Source organism: Camarhynchus parvulus, chromosome 14, assembly GCF_901933205.1.
Source record: "Camarhynchus parvulus chromosome 14, STF_HiC, whole genome shotgun sequence".
Lineage (NCBI taxonomy): Eukaryota > Metazoa > Chordata > Aves > Passeriformes > Thraupidae > Camarhynchus > Camarhynchus parvulus.
Window position 1 is genome coordinate 2,246,771 of NC_044584.1, and position 21,550 is coordinate 2,268,320.

A 21,550-nucleotide genomic window follows, 5' to 3' on the forward strand; every position below is an offset into this window, starting at 1 on the left:
CCGGCAGAGGGGCGATCACATGCTCGCCCGCCCGGCCGGGATTAGGTGCAGCCGCGGCGGGGAGCGGTGCCAGGGAGCGGCGGTGCCAGGGAGCGGCGGCCCCGCAGCCGCGGCGCTCGGAGCCCATGGCCCCGGGCAGCGGGAGCCGGCCGCGGCTGCCCCGATGATGTCCCTGCTGCAGGCCCCTGGCCGGGCCCTGGAGCGCTTCGATGGGCTCTCCCTCATTTACTGGTGAGCGGGATGCGCCCCGGGAACGGCACAGGGAGCGGGAACGGGCATCCCCCGAGCCTTGGATCCGCTCTGCAGGGACGGCCTTGGGGAGGATTCTCAGCTCGGTGACCCCGCGGCTTTTGGCGGGGTTGCTTTGATTCGGTTCATTTTGGGGTTGCTTTGATTGGGTTCATTTTCGGTTTGTGCGGGGCCAGGGTCCGGTGGGGTCCCGCGGCACCCGCAGGGGCAGCGCTCAGGTGAGGCCGGGGTCAGCCAGGGCGGCCAAAGGGGATTTATTTTCCAGGCAGCACCCGGGGAAGCGCCCACAGCCCCCGAGAGCAGCTGTGGGTGCCGCTGCAGCCGCAGCTCTGCTGCGGGCTCTCCCCTCTGGCAGGAGCTCCCCGCAGGGCCCTGTGCCCGGTGCCGGGAGCGGAGCGGGGCCCGCGGGGCGCGGGGAGGGGACGGCAGGTGACGGCGGCCGCGGGTGTCTGTTCTATGTAGGGCACCGGGAGCGCGGCTGTGCCCGGGCCAGGGTTCAGAGCGTGCGGCTTTAGCCGATTAACTGGGGGTCAGTGGGCCGGAGCCAGCGCCGGCCTGGGCCCCGCCGGGCTCCGAGACCACCCTGGGCTCCGGCGGAGCCTTGCCCGGGCTGGCCGAGCTGCGCTCCTCCGCAGCCGGGACCCAGCGGCCGGGGCACGCCGGAGGGGCCGGGGCCGGTGCCCGCCCTGCCCGGACATGATGCACCTGCGGCTGAAGTAGGTCAGGGGAGCCAGGGCGGGGGGCTGCCCCGGGGTGCCCGCAGGACGGCGAGGGCAGCAGCCCCGGGGCACTGCCACCGAGCCGGGGCCTTGCGAGGCTGTGCTGAGGATGCGCCGCTGCTTTTGGGCGCGGAAAGGGCAGAATCAGCTGCCGGCGGGAAGGAGGAGGTGCAGGACAGGCGTGGCTGTGTTGGGGCAGCGCTGCCGGGTGGGTGCTGATGCTGTGGGGCCGTGGGGTGGGTTTGGGGCCCCTGGCCATGCCTGGCTCCACGGGGCTGCTGAGCCCTGGTGCCCTGCGAGGCAGAAATGCTCAAACCCCATTTTCCACCTCACAAATCTGCCCATATGCTGGAATTTTGGGGCGAACCCTCCCTTGGCTTTGTCCACGGGGCCGTGTTTGGTTTGGGAGGAGAGGGGTGGTCAGGGGGAGCGTCCCCCACATGTGGCGGCTGCCAGATGTGCTGGCTGCTGTCCGTCTGTCCGCCGGCTCCGCCGGGACGCGGCGGAGGATGGCGAGCAGATGGCGGGGAGATAACACCTCCCCGGCTCTCCGATAAGGATGACCCCGCTCTGCCGCTGATTAAAAGATTAATTTTGGAGTTTGAAATAGGAATTTGATAAATAAACGCGAGCCGTCGGCAGAACCTCACCCGGCAGCATCAGGGCGGGGGTGGTGGCAGCCGCGGCCGGAGCAGCGGCTCATCCTTCATCCCCCGTCCCTCATCCCCCGTCCCTCATCCCCCGTCCCTCATCCCTCATCCCCGGCTCTCCCGGCGGTGATGCCGGTGCCTCTCCTGCAGCTGGGAGCTCTAAGCAAGTTTTGCACGGGTGGTTTCTGTGCAGGAGCTCGGTCAGAGCCAGCCGGAGCTCAAACAGCCCCGAGGGCGCCGCCGGGGCCGGGCAGGGCTCGGGGCCGGACCCCGCTCTGTGTGCTCGGGGGGTTTGGGCCCGCTGCTGGCTCCTCACCAGTGCCAGACTGGCCTGCACTTCCAGCAATCCTCTTGGAATTATCATTGCTGCCTGTCTGTGGCCGGTGCCAGGGCCTGGATTGGAGCAGGGGGGTGTTCACAGCTCAAGGATGGCTCAAAGCTCTTCCCAAGAGCTGCACTTCCAGCTCAGCAACATGTTCTGAAATCTTTCCCAAAAATATGTGATTTTCCCATCTTTCCATACCCAGCCATTTCCCACATCTCTCTCTTTCCATCTCTATTTTAAGGATTCACTTGGGTGAATTTCCTGCTGAGGTTCTCAGGATTTCTCCCATCGGTGTGGGGTGGACAGAGGGTGGCCAGGCCAGCAGAGCAGGTCCTGCAGCCCCCACCAGCCCCTGTTAATAAGTTTCTAACCAGTGCAATCCCACAGCCCAGGGGATTTAGGCAGGCAGGATGATTTATAATCCTGTTAACCCTTCACAGCAGTTGACACCCAAACAGGGGCCATGGGACCAGTCCCCAAGTGAGCAGCAGATCACCCACCTGATGGGAAGGGGAAGAGGAGGAGGAGAAAGGCTTCCTCGTGGGAGAGGTGTCAAGCACACCTTGGAGCTGCTGCAGGGGAAAGGAAGGCCCTGTTTGAGCTTTCCCACATGACAGTGTTTGTGTTCATCCCCATCTCAGGGGTACATCCAAGGGTTGGGCTGGAGCAGATGTTGGGGGATGTTCAGCTCATATGGGCTCTGGCCTTTCCTAAAAACTGCTGGGCAGACCAAGCCTGACCTCCCTTCTGCCTTAAACAATCTCTCCTAATTACTGCAAGGCAGGCTAATTGCAGAGGTTCTTTTTTGCCTTTTCCCAACCAAAACCTTTTGGAACAGCACAGGAAGAGCTGTGTGTTGATGTCCATTGGAAGAGAGCTGTAACCCTTGCTGTGGTTTAACCAAGCCCCAGCAGTCTCCAGGGGCAGCTCTGCCAGGCAGGTGCCCGTGCACTGAGCATCTTCTCCCTGGGCAAGAAGGACCTCCAGAAAATGTTCCGCTCCACCACTCTTGGCTTGATGCAGAATTGTCAGGTGGCATCAGGTTCCTTCTGCAAGCCCCTCTCTCCCTGGGGGTGAAGGGATGGGCAGCAGAGATCTGACTTTCAGACAGCAGAGGCTCATTGGGATGAACCCCTCGTGCTGCAGAAATCCACTGGCTGAGAAGGATGGTGGGAATAGGGATGGAGTTTAGGGGAGGGGCTGAAGAACAGGAAAGCCTGGCCAGCAGTGAGGTGGCATCTCTGTCTGCCCAAGGTCTCTGTGGCTGGTGCAGATGTCCTGGGAGAAGGGGCCTTCCTCCCTGAGGAGTGAGAACGTGCCTCAGCCTCAGGAGGAGCCAGCCTCCTCCAGCAGAAGGAGGGAAGGAGCACTGGAAAACAGCCCAGCCATCGAATACTCCCCACTCTGCATTGTCAGGCTGGGCTCGGTGGGAGTGAGGGTGACACCAGCAGGAGTGGGGAGGGTGAAACACCCCCCAGGAGCCGCCCTGTGACCTCTGAGGGGTCAGGGGAAGGGATTGAAGGGCGCTGGGACCCACACGATCCTTGGGAGGAGGAAAGAGCCCAGGGCTGTGGGGACAGGGTTGGCAGCCCTGCCCATGGGGATGGGCGCCACAGCCTTGGAGGAGCAGTGTCACCCCCCAGGGCTGGCTGCAGCCACTGCCACCCTCTGCCCACGTGCAGGTGGGTGCCCAGGGGGATGCTGAGCGCAGGGCTGGGGTGGGAGCACAGGATTGCCCATCCCTGAGTGCTCCCTGCAGGACCTGCCTGCTTCCATCACCAGCAGTTTTGCCACTGTGGTTCCTTTGGGTGCAAGTTACTGCTGGGGTGGTTCCAGCTGGACATGAGAGGAGAACTTGGGGAACAATCAGCCTTTGGAATCACTTCCCCAGGGACGTGCTGCATCCCCCAGTGCTGGATACTTTCAAGGCTCAGCTGGGCAGGGTGCTGGGCTGTCTTGCCTAGGCTGTACTTTTGACAAGAAAAGTTGCACCAAGAGCTCCTCCAGGTCCCTTCCAACCTGGTGTTCCATGATTGTTTGTTCCCTCTTCTGTTCAGACTTGTCTGTGAGCATCTCTGATCTCCTGAGCTCATCTGAAGTGACTCCATGGGTGTTATTGTGAGAACACTGTGGGCTGCACCGTGGGCAGCTCCTTCCCAGCTCCTTCCCAGCTGATTGGTTTTTTGATTTATCCCCAGCGCTTTGTAGCTGATCCTGCAAGCAGCACAGTTGCAATTTTCCAATTTCTAATCAGATGGAAAAGCCTCTGCAGCCTACACTGATTTTGTTGTGTCATGAAGTGAACTCACTCAATAATGATCCCAGATTCCTGCTGCTGCCTGGGCAGCCCGTGCTGCTCCCGGGGTGGTGGGAGGATGGCAGAGACCGTGACCCAGTGCCCTGCTGGGGTGAGCCCTCCCACCTCCCACCTCCTTAATGCTGCTTTCCGGTGCCAAAAGGCCTCAGACAGATCTCACTTCCACTGCAGGATGTCTTTCCACCTCTAATCCCCACCCACACAAACCTGCTTGGACTCTGCTCCTCTGCTCAGCCGGGCACAGAGGCTCCCTGTGGGCTTGAGGTGCTGCTGTCAGCACAGGCTCTCCTTTTCCCCTCTTCCCCTCTTCCCCTCTTCCCCTTTTCCCCTTCCCCTTTCTCCTTCCCCTTCCTCTTCTCCTTTTCCCCTTCCCCTTTTTCTTCTTTTCCCCTCTTCCCCTTCCCCCCTTCCCCTTCTTCTTCCCCTTTTCCCCCTTTTCCCATTTTTCCCCCTTTTTCCCCCTTTTCCCCTTTTTCCCCTTTTCCCCCCTTTCCCCCTTTTTCCCCCTTTCCCCCTTTTCCCCTTTTTCCCCTTTTTCCCCCTTTCCCCCTTTTTCCCCTTTTTCCTTTTTTCCCTTTTTCCCCCTTTTTCCCCTTTTTCCCCTTTTCCCCCTTTTCCCCCTTTTCCCCTTCCCCTTCCCCATCCTTGTGCTGCTGCCTGGCCAAGCTCAGGATCCTCCCTGGGGCTGTCCCCTCTGTGGGATGATGTGGTCCTGGGGGGATCTCTGGGATCACCCAGGGATGCTGCTGTGGGATCTGGCCAGGCTGGGCATCCCCACGGGGTCTGGCCATGCCTGGGCTCAGCTGCTCCCTCTCCTGGTTCCTGGGTTTAGCCTCGATGTTGGGGCTGGAATAACTGAGATTATTCAGATTAATTCACATTAATAACAGAGATGATGGTTCCATTTCTTGTACGGCCTCAACATGGCCTGGAGATGATCCCATGTCCTGGTTCAAGACAACGATTTTTGGGCCCAGCTAGATATGGAATACAAAGACATTTTGGGCTGCCTGAGCAGCCAGGCTGTGGAGGGCTGTGTGGCTGTGGGGAGCTCCCTGAGCCCTCAGCTGCAAAGGGAATTGTGTTTCATGGGAGAGGAGCCTTGGTGATGCCTTCCATGGGATTTGCATTTGCTGCTGGACGTTTCCCATGCAATCCCAGCCCTGTCCAACAGTGACATCAAACCCATCACTGCCCTCGTGGTCCAGCTGTTCCCAGCTCTGTTTGCTCCTTGGCTGGGTAGGTAGGACAAGGGCAGACCTGAGTTCTTTTTTATCATAACTTCACTGTTGGTTGTACTTCTTTCAGCCATTCTCTTCCCCTCTTTTCTTTCTAAAACCCAAACCCATCACCACCACCCTCTCCACTGCTTCCTCTTGGCTCTGGTTCCTGTGCCTCTCCCAGTGCTCCCAGTTTCACTCTCCCACACTCTCCTCTTCATGCTCTCCCAGAAAAATACACTGGAAATGCACCTGACTTGTGCTGACCCAGCATTTTTAACTCTGTGCTGCTGCTCCAAGACTCATTGTGATTCTATTTACAGTTTCACCCACCCCTGCTTATAAATGGTACTGTTAAGTAAAGCTGACTTATACAGTTTCACTCAACTTCTATTAAAATATATATTTTTCAAGCAAAAATAATTTTTCCATTGGGAAAAAAAAATCATTTTTCAATGAGTTTTAAACCCACTTTTCTAGCAGTCAATGAAAAAGTGGACAAACAAGTGAAACATGTTTATCTGCTGTCCAGCCCTATGGGGTTACTTTGTTCTTAATTCATTAATTCTCATTTCAATTGTTCTTAATTCATGAATTCTCATTTCAATTGTTCTTAATTCTTCTATTCCCTCATTTAAAAAGCTAAAATCTGATAAAAAATCTGAATTTTCACCAGCAGTTCCCTGGGAGAAGAATGCTGGGTTACCTTGGAGTGGCTCAGCTGGGTCCCAGCTCCGTAAGGATCTTGAGCACACAGCCCAAGCCCCTTTGCCAGGGGGATGTTTGCCTTCAACACTGTTATACAAATTAGGCCTGGGACCCTTGGGTGGATCATGGGACCTTATAAATCCTTCCTGAATATGATCCCAAATTTTAAACCACTGAAAATCTCTGAATTGTTTCTGTTGAAGCTTCCTCTGGTTAGAGACATGTTAATGAATGGCAGCAGCAGCAGTGCCTGATGCTTTTGCCAGGGTTGGTGTGTGTTTTGGAGGATGGAATTGAGGATCTGAGTGTTTGGAGAGAAAGTTGGAAGCTGAGCATTGCTCCTCTTCCCTGAGGGCCTCTTGGACTTGGTTTTCATTTCTTTTACCAGCTTGTGGACAAGCCTGTGGTTTATTGCAACATCCCACCCAGTGGGAAGGACCAGGAACCCCAGCCTGGGGCAGCTGAACCACTTTGTGTCAGAAATGTGGAGCCCCAAACACACCTGTCCAACCCTGAGTGTAGAAATCGTTCCCTGAGATGCAGAAATCAGGGGGGGTGAATTACTGAAGTGCCAGGCAGAAAAATTTCCCCATTTTCCTGCAAGTTTTGGCTTGGCCTGACTCCAGTGAGCTTTCCTGCAGCCCCTCTGAAACTGGGCAGAGAAGTGACCTTATCATCGAGCCACAGAATGGCTTCAGTGGGAAGGGACCTTAAAGATCCTCTCATTCCACTCCCTGTCATGGGAATGGATCCTTTCCAACCTGCCTGTGGAGATTTCCAGGGATCCAGGGGCAGCCACAGCTTCTCTGGGCACCCTGTGCCAGTGGCTCAACTTTATCCCACTGCCATTGCCTCCAGGGCTTGTGCAATCCCTTCAGCATCGCTGATTTACCCCAGCCAAGACTCTGGCCCATGGATCGGGGCAGTAATTGTGGTACAATGCATCAGCAGAGTCCCAAGGGATCTGGGATGGTTGTGCACAGTGTTTTGGTGGTGTTTTGGTGGTGTTTTGGTGATGGGATGGAAACATCTCTTCCTCTGACCAGGAAGGTTCTTGATGCATCAGGGACATCCTGAGTGTGAGCGGCAGGAGCTGCTGGGTGAGGGGTGCCCAAAAGGTGACCCCAAGCTGGGCATGGTGCCAGGGCTCCTGCCCCTTGGGAGCTGTGCTCTGGTGTGGAGCAGCTCCCACTGCAGAGCAGGCACAGAGGGAGGGTTCCACAGCCCAGCACTGAATTCCTGTGCATGTTCTGCCACAAAACCTCCTGGCCAGCCTCGAACAAGGCACCGACACCCAGAGCTGGTGGTCAACAGCTGTTGGAAACTCCTGCCTTAATTTTTGGCTCTCCTGCCTTAATTTTTGGCTCTCCAGCAGATTTGGAGATGGGCCCGGGTGCCACCCCTCAGGCTTAGCCTGCTGCAGCCAAAGCCTTGGCAAGGATATGGAGAGCCAAAAATTAAGGCAGGAGATTCCAACATCTGATGCCCCCACATCTTGCTGTGCTGGGGTGTGCACAATGATCTATCACCAGATGCATCTATGTTTGTCTAGTTGGCATTACTTATCCAAATTTTTTTTTTTTTTAGCTAGATAATTTAATTTTTAGGAAAGTTTTGGCCACCTGAAGGTCAAATCTATTCAGGTTTTATATGGCATCTGAATGTCCTCAAGTGAAAACAATTTAAAAAAAGAAGAAGAAATGCAGGAGAACTTTTCCAATTTGTCATTGTTTTGGAGCAGTTTGCATGAGGCCTTTGGGGAAGCTCCAGCTGATAAAATCAGTTGTTCAAGCATGGGAACAGCAACATCCAGCAGCAAGGGATAGTTTGGCAAGGGGTGGCGGTGCCAGACAGGCAGGGCTGCAGTCAGAGCTCTGCTAACGAGGGCAAGGGCCACTAATGGGGCCTGGCCAGGAGCCTGCTGAGACCCTGGGAACAGCACGAGGAGGACACTGATGGGGGAGTCAGGGCCAGGAGCTCCCCTGTGACCTCAGATGTCCTCCAGAGCTGGCTGGGATGCAGGACCCGTGTCCTCCTGCAGGTCCAGGGGAGTACATTTCCCTTCTCAGGAAAGGTCACCAGAGCTTTCCCCCCAGGATGGCAGCCCTGCTCCTGCCAAGCCCCAGGGTGGCTCTTCTGGTCCATTCCCATTCACTGGCAAGCCTTGGATAATCTTATTTCCTCTATCTCCTCCATCCCACAAGACAGGGGTGCTGCTGCTTCTCCAGCTGGATGGTGGCACCAAGATAGGGATGGGGGGCACAGCCTCAAACTGCACCAAGGGAAATATAAGTTGGATATTAGGAAGAAGTTTTTTAGTGATAGAGTGATAATGTTCTGCCCGGGGAGGTGGTGGAGTCCCCACGCCTGGATGTGTTTAACAAAGCCTGGATGCGGCACTGGGTGCCAGGGTTTAGTTGAGGTGTTGGGGTTGGGTTGGACTCGATGATCTTTGAGGTCTCTTCCAACCCAGTGATTCTGTGAATTCTCTGGAAGGGGCTGTTCAAAGGCAAGTCAGGCTTCTGACCTCCCAGCAGACAGGGGACAGCTGAACTTGTCCTGCATTAAGAAGGAAACCCTGTGGGCTGGAAAAGATGCTAAAAGAAAAAAAAAATCAACATCAACCCTAAGCCCCCTAAGTGCCACGGTCTGTTCCTGCTTCCAGAGCTCTGCTATGGATTTTAACCCTTTAGGGTTGGTGACTGCGCCCGTCCCACAGCAAACACTGCCCTCCACCCCTGGAGGGGCCGTTCCCAAGGAATCCCCCTTGTGCTGAGGATGAGGAGCCAGCCCTGCTCCGGCCCCGCGCCTTGGGAAGGCGCTGGAGGGGCCGCGCTGGCTCCGGCTTGCGTAAGCTTTAATCTAAAGTTGGAGATGTTTTGAGCTGATGTGTGTTAATGTTGGGAGGAATTAACATGCATACGGGGAGACCACGTGATGCCCTCCGACCTCCCCCTTTTTTTTTTTTTTTTCCCATTTTTTTCCCCCATCACTTTAACGGATTCCTGCCAAATCGGGCCGGGCAGGGCCGGGCTGGCACCGCCGCCAAGATGCCCGCGGTCTCTGTGCTTTACAAGGGAGCCATCATCATCAGCAGGTAACGGGGATGGAATTGTTCAACAGAAACAATTCCAGCCCAGGTCGTTCCCTGTGGCTTCCCCCGGAGTGGGGTTGGGATGCAGGGATGGCAGGAGGAGCCCCGGACACCGGCGCTGGTTGGGTTTGTGCCTTGGTGGCATTCGAGGCTGGTTGGGTTTTGTGCCTTGGTGGCATTCGAGGCTGGTTGGGTTTTGTGCCTTGGTGGTGTTTTGTGCTTGGGGCTGCTGGGTGGCCGTGCCTCGGGGTGGGGGTGATGATGATGATGATAAGAGCTGATGGCAGGGGATGATGATAAGAGCTGATGGTATCAAGGAGCATCTGCTCCGCTGGAACCGCAGCCGGGTGCTGCCTCCTGCTCACCCTGAGCCCGGCTCGCCTGGGGAATTTCCTCCGTGATTTACTCAAAATACCCTGAAAATCCTGAACCAGCCTGGGCCCAGGGCTGCTCTGCCTCCCTGGAATGCCTTCGAGCTGCATTTTTCAATAGCCAGATGTGGCCAGTTGTTTGTTCAGTCTTCAGTGAGGTGCAAGGATGGCAAGGAGGGGCATTTTTTAATGTGGAGGAAATGCTTTCAGTGTAAATCTGAAAGGTGGAAGTTACTGGCTTTGCTGGACAGCTCGATATTTTGAGTTTTATTTTGGACTCCTGGTAAGTCCCTGCAGGTCATTCTTATCCTGCATCCTGCTGGATTTGGAGCTGCCTTTTGTTTCCCACGCTGCTGTTCCTCCTCATCCGTGTTCAGATCTGGGACCTGATATGGATTGGGAAACACCTTCTCTCTTGGCACTCAAATGCTGGGGAGTGCTCTGGTGCCTCCTCAGCCCTGGTTTCCACCTGGCACATCTGGGTTGGGGTTTCTCAGATCAGGGCTCATCCATCCTGAGGAGCCCAAGGAGAAGTGCTGGTGGTGCCAGGTTTGGAGTTTGGCATCTGTGGTTGGGGCAGGGTGGTTTTGAGGTCATTCATCGGGGACCTTGCCTAAGGGGTTTAGGGGGAGGCTGTACGATGTTTTGGGGGAATCTCAGGTGGGTGATGCTTTTCTATCTGCTCTGGCTTGTGATGAGAAGCTCCCACCAGAGCAGGCAGGACTTGGAGCAGCTCTTACATCCCCTTTTCCAGACCCTCTGCCTGCACTAAAAACCTTGAGAGTGGATTGTGCCTGTCTGTGTTCATTACAGGCTGTGTTTGTGAAAATGCTTTATTCCAGAGCACGGCTCCGAGCTCTGATCTCATTTCCCAGGAGCTGCACAGCTGTCCAGCCCCGATAATCTGGGGTAATGAAGCACAGACAGGTCCAGCAGATTTGCTGGGTGGGGAGGATGATGCTCAGCCCTGCACATATTCTCTCATTTATCTGGGCAGAGCTCGGGGGGGCTGGCTGGGGGCTGAAATTTGCCTGTGTGGGTGCAGTGGCGGGGCTGTGCCTCAGCCTGGGTGTCTGCAGTGCCTGCTGGGCTGGGAGGGACAGTGTGCCCCAGGGTGTGCTGGCTGGGCACCTGTGCCCCTGTCCTTTTTGGCCCATGACACCAAACTGCTCCTCTTGTCTCCCTCAGGACACTCATGGGACCGTACGGGATGGACCGAGCCGTGCACTGCTTCGACTTCTACGAGTGTGCAAACGGGCTGGGTGAGTGCCTGGGCTGGGGAGCACCAGGGCTGGGCTGGGGGAGCACGAGGGATGGGATGGGGGAGCACCAGGGATGGGATGGGGGAGCACCATGGACTGGGCTGTGCCTCAAACAGCCCCCAGCCCCAGAGCCTGGCTCAGGATGTGCCTCCCTGTGTGCAGGCTGGTGTCCCATTGGATCTTGTGTCTTGTGCCTGTGCTCAGCATCTTCTGCACCTTTTGCAGCTGTGGCATTAAAAGAATGTCAAAATCCCAACTAATTCCATGGTAATGGTGAGCAGCCAGTGCTGGGAGCTGTGCAGGAGCCCAGGCCCACAACCCCTTCCCTCAGCAGGATGAGGGGGAGGGACCTTTCAGAATTTTTTTTATTAAATCAGTTAAAATGCTAAATAAATAGAAAACCAGAACCCCCAGCACTCCCCTGCCCCTCTGCAGACTTTTCCCCTGGCAAGCCATCCCAGTGGGGGATGGAAGGTGCTTCCTGCAGCACTCCTGAGGACTGGGATGCATGAGCTGCCTTTGGAAAGTTTGGCCCACGGGGAAGGGAATGAGCACTGAGTGAGTCAGGTGTCCTCCCAGAGCACTCTGAACTTCAAAGCACGGGAGAGAAGGGAAAGCAGAAGGTCACATCCATCAGAACGTGACCAAGCCCCAGGTTCATGACACTGAGCCCAGAGGGATCCAGCAGAGCATTTCTCTGACCTCTCTGTATCCAGTGGTGCTCTGCCATGGCCTTTATAAAAATCTGTGATCCTGCACCAGGATTTCACAGTCTCTCCCCTAATCCTTAACTGTGAGTGCAGCCCACCCTCCACAGAGCAGCTGGGTCTCTTGGGGAGAGCCCTGAATGACCATTTGGGACAACTCCTGAGGAGTCACCAGAGAAACAAGTTCAGGTTTCCTGAGACCTGAGATTAATTATGGATTCATTATTGGCTGCTTCCAGCTCTGGGGGGGGGACAGCTTTGCTGACCCTTCCCACGTTCATGAGGTTCATGGGAGCTCAGAGAAATGACTTTCCTTGGTGAATATGGTATTTTAATCTCCAGAGGTGGATTTGGTTGAGTTGATGGGATTTCAGCTGCTGGCTTAGATTAGCTCATTAAAAGAGGAGGCCCAGAAAAGCCTGATGGGGCCATCACTGACCTCTGGAAGCCCTTTGTGAGCCACTTCCCTGGGTCCCAGCTCCTCTCCTTTCCCCCAGTCTGGGCCAGAGGGTCTCTGCAGGGTCCAGCAGAACCTACAAAGCAAATTGTGGTGCACTGGAGGAAGCTTCAATGATGTGGATTTCCCAATGCCATCAGCTGCTGGCTTCATCCTCTCCTGTGGGGCTTGGAGCACTCAGGACCAATCATCCTCCAGAAATCATGGAATGGTTTGGGTTGGAACTGACCTCAAAGCCTCATCTCACTGCACCCCCTGCCATGGCAAGGACACCTCCCACTGTCCCAGGCTGCTCCCAGCCCTGCCCAGCCTGGCCTTGGGCACTGCCAGGGATGCAGGGGCAGCCCCAGCTGCTCTGGGCACCCTGTGCCAGGGCCTGCCCACCCTGCCAGGGAACAATTCCTAATTCCCAATATCCCATCCATCCCTGCCCTCTGGCAGCTTAATCATCCCTCTCTGATGAGTGGTGCTTAAGAATCCCTGTGCCTGCCAGAGGTATCAGAGTGGGTTTATTTGGGAAAAGAAAGTGCCTTTATGAGTTTCTCAAGCTGACTGCAGGGTTATCCCAGCAGTTTCTCAGGAGGGATACAGGGTTATCCCAGCAGTTTCTCAAGCTGAATGCAGGGTTATCCCAGCAGTTTCCCAGGAAGGATGCAGGGTTATCCCAGCAGTTTCTCCGGAGGGATGCAGGGTTATCCCAGCAGTTTCCCAGGAAGGATGCAGGGTTATCCCAGCAGTTTCTCAGGTGGGATGCAGGGCTATCCCAGCAGTTTCTCAGGAGGGATGCAGGGTTATCCCAGCAGTTTCCCAGGAAGGATGCAGGGCTATCCCAGCAGTTTCTCAGGAGGGATGCAGGGTTATCCCAGCAGTTTCCCAGGAAGGATGCAGGGCTATCCCAGCAGTTTCTCAGGAGGGATGCAGGGTTATCCCAGCAGCCGTAGTATCCAATGGAGAGGTTATCATTAGGTGTTACCCAGATCTCAGGAGTGGTTATTCCCAAAGATGCGGGTTTCCGATTTCCCAGGGTAGGTTATCAATTTCCCATGATAGGGTTATCCCAGTCAGGTGGGATGTTTCCCAATTTAGGAGGATGAGGGTTATCCCAGAGTTTCCCAGGAGGATGCAGGTTATCCCAAGTTCAAGGGATGCAGGGTTATCCCAGAGTTTCCCAGGAAGGATGCAGGGTTATCCCAGAGTTTCCCAGGGGATGCAGGGTTATCCCAGCAGTTTCCCAGGAAGATGCAGGGTTATCCCAGCAGTTTCCCAGGTGGGATGCAGGGCTATCCCAGCAGTTTCCCAGGCAGGATGAGGTGTTATCCCAGCAGTTCCTTGGGAGCAGCATCACTGCTGGCTGCCAGGTCAGCGTTTGGCCGCGGGTCTGTTGCTCTGTGGCTTTAGGTGCAAAGCCACATGTGAACCTCAGCAGAAGTTCAAAGGGGTTACCTGGCAGCTCCTCTAACCTGAACCTCGAATTAAAGAATAGCCATCAAAGGGAAGTGCTGATTAAGGAGCATTTCTCAGAAACACTGAGATCCCATTATCTTGACCTTCATCTGCTTAGGACAGGGCAGGGAGTGATTCACCTCCAATCTGTCCCTTCCTCCAGACAGAAAAAGCTGGCGGGGGCTGCAAGATCAACAGAGGGATTAAGGGAAATGTAATTGAACATTGCCAGCTTAGGCAGGGAGCAGGCTGCCCCTCTCTGTGCCCAGCCTGGCAGGCAGTGGGGTCAGGATGATCCCAGTTGGACTAAACAACCAGATTAGCCAGGACACCCCCTGACCTGTGTGGATCCAGGAGCAGGTGAGATTATAGCCTGAGAACTGTGACTCTGGCATTAGTGGGAGTGGGATTAGAGGAGTTTGAGGGTCTTGGAGAAATTTATGAGATCGTTAAGAACCTAAAGAAAACACAGGCTTGGTCAGTCTTACCTCTATGTCCATCTGGAGTTTTCCTGGCCAACTTTGTTCTGCAAAAGAGAAAAAACCAGGGACATGGGCATCAGCTCCAGGACCTTTGCCAGAAAGGAAAGATTAAATAGAGGGATCCAAAATAGGCTAGATTATCTGGCCCTAAGTATGACTTAATAAGCATTATACTGGGACTTTGATGCTGTGATAATTAAAGAGCCGTTATTTACCTACAGTGGGTCCCAAATAGAAATCTGATTGAAGTAAATGTTTATAAAATATGTAAAAAATTATCATCCAGGAATGCTGCCACCACAGCCCTGGATGGTCCAGGTTTGCTGCCATCCAGCAGCTGCTGTCCCCTGGAGTGGTCTGAGCCCTGGAAGGGCTGAGCCCTCCCTCCTCCTCCTCTTCCTCCCCCTCTCTGCCCCAGTGGGGACTCTCCAGTGGATTCTGGGGCAGGACTGGCACCCAGAGCACCTTCTTGGTGAGGTGATGGGTGTGAGAACTGGGCAGAGCTCAGCAGCATCCAGCTGCTTTCCCAACAAGGGAGTTAAAACTCAGGGATTTTTCCTCCCCCACCCAAGTTTGAGTGTGTCTGGAGCAATACTGTGAGTAATCAGTGATTTTAATAACAAGATCGGATTTTCTCCTGACATTGTTGGGGATAAAGGAGGATTTGGGATACCTCAGCTATATTAAGGCATTATTACAATTGATTTGCAGACACAAAAGGGAAATGAGTCATTATTGATTTGATATCTCAGCACACACTGGGCTGCTGGGGGATGCTGTGGCTGGGCCTCTGCAAGGTGCAGATTTTCACATTATTTGTCTGATGTTGCTTCATCATTCCTAATTCCTTTGTGTCAGGGGTGAAGAAAGATGTGGGATGAGTTCCTCAGTCATGTCCAGCCTTGGGCTGGACTTCAGGCTCTGCTCCATCCAGGGAACCGATGGGGCTTTGCCTCTGCAGGACCCCTCATGGTTTCTCAGGGCCATCCCTGGGGTGCCCCTGTTCCCTGGGGTGTCTGCACAGCCCAGCAGAGATCCCTGGCTCCACAGGGAGCAGAGGAATGTCCTGCTCAGCACCCCTGCCTTGGGCAGGTTTTACCTTTCATGGCTGCAGCATCTCCTCCCCACTTCTGTGCCCAGGTGCCTGACCTGACCCACACCTTGGTGAGGCTCATGCTGCTTAGAGATACTTTTTTGGGGGTAATATTTCCAATTCGTGTGAATTTCTTTTATATTTCACTATTAAAAGTATGAAAAATTATAAATATAAATTACGATATTATTATAATAATATAATATTATTATATTATAAATCAGAAAATATGAGTGCCCATTCCTGAGGTGTTCTGCTGTGAGTTCCCTGTTCCAGCAGTAACACAGCTCCTCACAAGGGCCTGGTTAGTGCATTAAGCCCAGGGAATAAACTCCAGCACTCAGACAGGGCTGGGATTTGGAGCTTGGGAAAAGCAGCAATTGCTGCATATAGAAATGTCTTTATGGGAAATTGTAATAATTTCGTTTTAATTTAATCTAATCTAAAGGTGACTGGAAACACAAACTCTTTCCCTGGAGGCAGATGAAAGCTGTGAGGGGCCTGAGAGCAGAGCTTGGGTTCCCAGAGGAAGGGAAGCAGGGATGGGAATGGTGCTGTGCCCTGAGAAATGCCCACCCAGGATCCCCCTCTGTCCCGGTTTTCAGGGTTCCCAGGTTTTAGGGCAGCAGCTGGGCCCTGTTCCCACAGCCCAGGACCTTCCAGGGCTCGGAGCAGCCCCTGAGCAGCCGAGGATGACTTGGTGGCACTGCCTGTCCCCAGGCTGTCCCCCTGCCGCAGCAGCCAAATGCCCGACCCACGGCTCTGGGCACAGATTTGTTAATTAAAGCCAGGCTTTTTAATCCTTCTGTCCACAGCCTGGATCCTCCAAGTAGGACTTAATGAGCCCTGGATAAATAAGTCTCTTGGGCCTTTTCCTGCCAGCCAGCTTAGGGTGGGCACAGGGACAGGCCCGTGGTGGCTCTGAGGTGGCTCTGAAGTGGCTCTGAGGTGGCACTGAAGTGGTTCTAAGGTGGCTCTGAGGAGCAGGAGCTCATGCCAAGGTGCTGCAGGGCACCCAGGGGGTCCCACATGGAACTGGGGTCCCCTCCCTGCTCCTGCCCCAGCTGCTGCCCCAGCCCAGCTCTGACACCAGTGCCCACTCCTGGGGTGGCTGAGGGGCTGCTGGGGCCTGCCAGGGGAGCAGAGATGTCCCCAACCCCTGGGGATGTCCAGGTGTGCCCAGGGAAGGAATCTCCTGTGGGAAACACTTGGCACCAGGAATGATTTATTTGATCTGCAGCAGGAGCAGATCCTTTCCCATCAGTGATGAACTTGGAGCTGCTGAGAGAGTCCAAGAGAGTCCAAAGGAGCCCATGGAGATGCCCCAAGGATGGAGCCAGGCTGGCAGAGCTGGGGGTGCTCACCTGGAGAGGAGAAGGCTCCAGGGACACCTCAGAGCCCCTGCCAGGGCCTGAAGGAGCTCCAGGAGAGCTGGAGAGGGACTGGGGACAAGGGATGGAGGGACAGGACACAGGGAATGGCTCCCACTGCCAGAGGGCAGGGCTGGATGGGATATTGGGAATTAGGAATTGCTCCCTGTGAGGGTGGGCAGGCCCTGGCACAGGGTGCCCAGAGCAGCTGTGGCTGCCCCTGGATCCCTGGCAGTGCCCAAGGCCAGGCTGGGCAGGGCTTGGAGTGACCTGGGATGGAGGAATGTCCCTGCCAGGGCAGGGGTGGGACTGGATGGGCTTTCAGGCCCCTTCAACCCAAACCATTCCATGATTCCATGAATTCAGGGTTGGGGCTGCACCCCTCAGGCATGGCTGTGCCAGCTCTGGTTCTCCTGCCTTTGTGCCATGGGCTGTGCTCTTCCTGCAGGCATCAAGGTCATCGGGGGCATCAAGGAGCTCACTGGAGAAGAATATGGAGTTTATGTCAAGAGGATCCTTCCAGGGGGTGTCGCTTATGCAGATGGTGAGTGGAGCACAGGGCAGAGCGCCATGAGGTCTGAGAACAGCCCAGACTGAGGGCATTTATTCTGTACATTTGTTTCATCCCTTATTGGATATTTTGGGTGCTTGCTTGGAGATTTTCCAGGGGTTGGGGGTATTTTTTTAGTGTGGCAGTTGTTGTAACATCTGACAGCAGCCTTGGACTGGCTCTTCAGCATCTCTTCTGTTGCTTTGTGTGTGTAGAGCCTGACCCATCTCTGCCACACAAGAACTTTCCTGTCCTTTCCCACCTCCCTGAGACCCCAAAATTACCAGAGATCCTTTTGCAAACTCAGCTCTGCTCTGGGTCACTGATTTAATTCTGAATATATTCAACTAAGTAGGTATTAGGGGTCTGCAGAGCTCACCTTTTACAACTTCAGCTAAAGAGATCTTTTTTTGCCCCCAGCTGTTACATCATTTTCCATCCAATAAAGGAAAATAAATCCAGAACAGGTGGAAGTGCCTCTCATGGTTTTCTACCTGACCTCAAACTGAACCACTTGACCTCAAAGTGAATTAAGCAAAAGCTTTATTGCAGTTTTTAGCATTTACTTTTGCAACTTCCTAGAGCAGAGGAAGTGCTGGGACCTTGGCACGGGCTGTTCTGGGCGGTTGCAGAAATTCATTTATGGACACCTGGAAAAACAGGTCGGGCGAGCATCTCCAGAACAGCCCACGCATTTTTCATCCTGTCTCTGGGCACAGGGGGAATGCCCAGCCTCTCCCAGTCCCTCCAAGCTGTATTTTCCACTGTTTCTATCCATTCGTTTTCTAGGGCGCCTGCAGCCAGGGGACCAGATCCTGGAGGTCAATGGAGAGTCCCTAATTGGGGTTACAAGCGAGAGGTACCATGTCCAAGTGGAAATGTCCCATTCCTGTTGCTTTTGTGGGATTCTGTGACGTGGCTTAAGCTGTGGGTTGTGTGGAGGACGCCAGGGCATCATTCTGGGTGCTGCTCCCAAGAGCCAGCTCAGAAATTATCAGACAGAAAGATCCAATCTAATAATAGACCAGAGAGCCCAAATTGTATCTGAGATGCTCAGACATTTCCCCAGAAAGCTGGGTTGGAAACAGCTCCTGGCACCTCCGCTCCATCTGCTGCAGCTCCCAGCACAGGAGATCGCTGGTGCCTGAGCCTGACAGTGCAGCTCCAGCTCCTTCTGGAGCCACGACCCAGCCCCTCAGCTCCCACCAGGAGAATCCTCCACAGCTCCACAGGAGCACCAGCACTTTGGGGCTCTCCTTTCCCATGAAACACTGTGCTGTCCTATTGCCTGCCCTGCGTTCCTGCACCAGGTGCCGAGGCTGGATGGGGAGCAGCACGAGGAGCTGGTCCTGCTGCCAAAGCCCCAGAGCAGCTGGGCTTGGTGCTGTCCATGAGAACATCTCTGGGGCTGGGGGAGGCTGTGTCTGGCTCCCAGCAGCTGCCCTGGCTGCCAGGGGTATTTGAATTTTGACCCAGAAATGGCTGTCCCTGGGATGGAAGCTTCCCCAGGCTGGGAGTTACAGAATCCTGGAATGGTGTGGGTTGGAAGGGATGTTAAAGAGCACCTCATTCCAGCCCCCTGCCATGGGCTGGGCAGGAGGATTTGCTCACCACCACTGCTGTCTTCTAGGTTTTGCTGTCAGGGACTTCTTACTGACTCCAGAAGTGGGAAAACCAGAGTATGGCTGGGCTGCCCTCGGCCTCACTGCCAGGGCAGGGAATGGGGCATCCAGCCAAAGCCTCGGCTGCTGGCAGGGTTTGCCCAGGTCAGGGGTCTGTGCCAGCTGTGGGGCGAGCAGGGTGAGGCCAGGGGAGCACTGCTGGGAGCTGGCACTGACCTGTCCTTGTGTTCCAGGGCCGTGGACATCCTGAGGACAGCATCAGCCACCAGCCACATGCGGCTCCTGATTGCCCGCGATGACGATGCCAGGTCAGGGGACACGGGGAAGGGACCTGGTGGCACCACAGCTGGACAGCCTTGGCGCAAATGGGGCTCAAAGCCCATGGGGAAGGCAGAGCTGGCCAGGGGTCTCTGATCACTGTGCACTGGTGGGAATTCAGTGGAGCTGTAATGGAAGGAAGCAAAGCTTCCCTTGGTGGCTCCCAGCTCCAGCCCTGCCTGGCTGAGGTCCCCATGTCTGTGGGACGTTCCAGCACTGAGCAGATTTCCACAGGTGCTTCCCCAGGGGGAGCCAGGGCGCTCCAATCTTGGCTGTAGGGTGGCACAGCTCCCTCAGCTCTGCTCTGTGGTGTTTCAGCACATCCTGCACAGAGCTCTGGATGTGGATGTGCAGGCACAGCAGGATCTTCCCTTTCCTTTCTGGGAACATGGAGAAGGATTTTTTTGCTCTCCACTCTTTTTTTCCCACTTAGTTTTGTCTTTTATTGATACTCTGCTATCTTTTAAGCCTGTCCTTGAGCATGGGTGAGCATCTGGCATGTATCAGACACATTGAGTTAAGGTCTTCCTTTCCCAGAGGTTTCCTCCTTCACAGGGAGGATGAGAAGAAAACCTTGCTCCCTCTGGAGAGACTCAGAGGGTTTGGAAGGAGAAGGAAAGAGTTCAGTCTTGTCTTGGCTGGGTTTAAGCTGTGTGGGACAACGATGAGAGAGGGCAGAGCTGTGGGAAGCCAGGTATGGATTGGTGGGGTCTCTGCTGATATCCCACAGGAGATCTGGCACAATGTGCTGGCACACCCTCTCCCTTGACAGAAGCAGGGGAAGCGGAGGTGCTGCAGGAAGCAGAGGAATGAGGAGGGATCTGGCAGAGTGTGGCTGTGGGCAGGCTGTGCTCTGCCCCTGGGTGCCTCAGGCCAGAGTCCCTGCTGAGCACACCCAGATCCCGTTAGTGAGGAGATGATGGATGATTAATGATGGATGCATTCCTTATCCATCAGCTGCTGTGCAGCCTTCCTGCCTTGGCACAGCAGTGAGAGTGCTCTAATGACAGGCGTGAGACTAATTCTGACACAGCAATACACTGCTGGAAGAATTATTTGCTATTAATGACGGGCTGCTTTTAGCCACCCTCATCCAGGGGAAATGGCATCTCCTGTTATTACACTGAGTGCAAGTCCTGCAGCAGCTCTGAGGAAGTGCTGGGTGAAGCAAGTAGGTCAGCAGGGATCCTCTGCCCCAAGTGGGGATGCTCAGGATGCAGCTGTGGATCACAGCAGTCCCCTTGGTGGGGCAGAGTGGCAGTGGCATCTCACACCCTCCCAGCAGGAGGGACGGATCCCTGCTGGCATCCCTGTGTCCAGCAGCAGCACGGCTTGCCCTGAAACACTTGATTTCTCAGCCACAGCCCCCAGCTGAGGTTTTCTGCCCCCACGGTGCTCTGTTCCCAGCTGTCCTGCAGCTCCCAGCATCCCGAATTGCAGCAGATGTTTCCTGCAGCGCTCCTGGAGCGGGCGTGGCTCCCGCTCCCCCCGGAGCCCTGCGGGGAGCTGGGGCAGGCCGGCAGGGCAACGGAACTTTAAGCGATTTATCTGGCCTCCGTTCACTGTTGGTTATCTGTTAAATCTGCAAAAGGTTAGCCAGAGGGAGAGGGGAGAAGTAATCAGTTTATTTATTCCTTTTTCCAAAAGATTTGCAGAGATTTCACTTACATAATCATCTCGCAAACTGTTTAATACACGAATACATATCTCCAGGATTAAGGGCTGTGGGAACATGGGGAAGGATTTTTCTGCTCTCCACTTTTTTTTCCCCACTTAGTTCTGTCTTTCATGGATGCTCTGCTATCTGTTAAGTCTGTCCTTGAGCAGGGTGAGCAGCCAGCCTGGTGGAAAGGGCCCATCAGCTCTGGGGTGATGCTTGGGGAGGTGCCAGCCATGAGCTGTGGGCAGCTTCCCCCCTTCCCCCTGCCCAGCAAAGCACCCCATGAGACCTGAAAGCCGAGGAGGACACGGGGCAGAGAAAATTCAGTTTATTTTCAGATCCTTCCTCACCCAGAACACTCAGAGCACGCTGGAGGAGGGAACATCGTGGCTCTGGGTTTGGATCCAACCCTCCTGCCAATTTTCCCAATGACTCAGCTGAGTAGCATTTTGTTGTGGTTGCCCTCGGGTGAATTTGAGTCATAAACGCTATTATTTGTCTCTGGAGTTAATTATAGGCCCAAATTACCTGTGCTTTTCATGGAACTCAGTCTCTGGCATGTATCAGATGCATGTTTGGGGCCTGTCGCATCAGCTGGGCTGCAGAGAGCAGCAGTAATGCCAGGGCTTGAAGCAGAGGATTCAGATTTGGAGCTGGACTCACCAGGTTTAGGTGCTGCTTAAATCTGATTTTCGTCTGTGCTCACCTTCAGCTAATGAGGATAATTTTATTGCATAGTCATAATTATTGTTTATTCATTCTCAGCCTGAAAGTCACAACAGTTCCTTGTTTCCCTGTGTTGCACAGATATGGGCCTGGTCTGTCAGGTTTATCACTGGGAGGAGCCAGGTTGTGCTGCACCTCTGGGTCCTGGAGGGATCAAATATTAAATCCATTGTGTCCCCACAGGAGATGCTTCCCCAGCATGCCAGG

General features: G+C 54.7%; 1 protein-coding gene across 1 annotated transcript in view; it reads left to right on the forward strand.

Moving 5' to 3' along the window:
• The first annotated feature begins 9,085 nt into the window (after positions 1–9,085).
• LOC115909254 (syntaxin-binding protein 4-like) overlaps positions 9,086–21,550 on the forward strand; it is a 38,161-nt gene continuing 25,696 nt past the window's right edge. Inside the window, 7 exon segments of the mRNA XM_030958425.1 lie at positions 9,086–9,160; positions 9,162–9,231; positions 9,234–9,285; positions 10,842–10,915; positions 16,916–17,011; positions 17,807–17,876; positions 18,873–18,947. Of these exon segments, the coding sequence (XP_030814285.1) occupies positions 9,086–9,160; positions 9,162–9,231; positions 9,234–9,285; positions 10,842–10,915; positions 16,916–17,011; positions 17,807–17,876; positions 18,873–18,947 (512 nt within the window).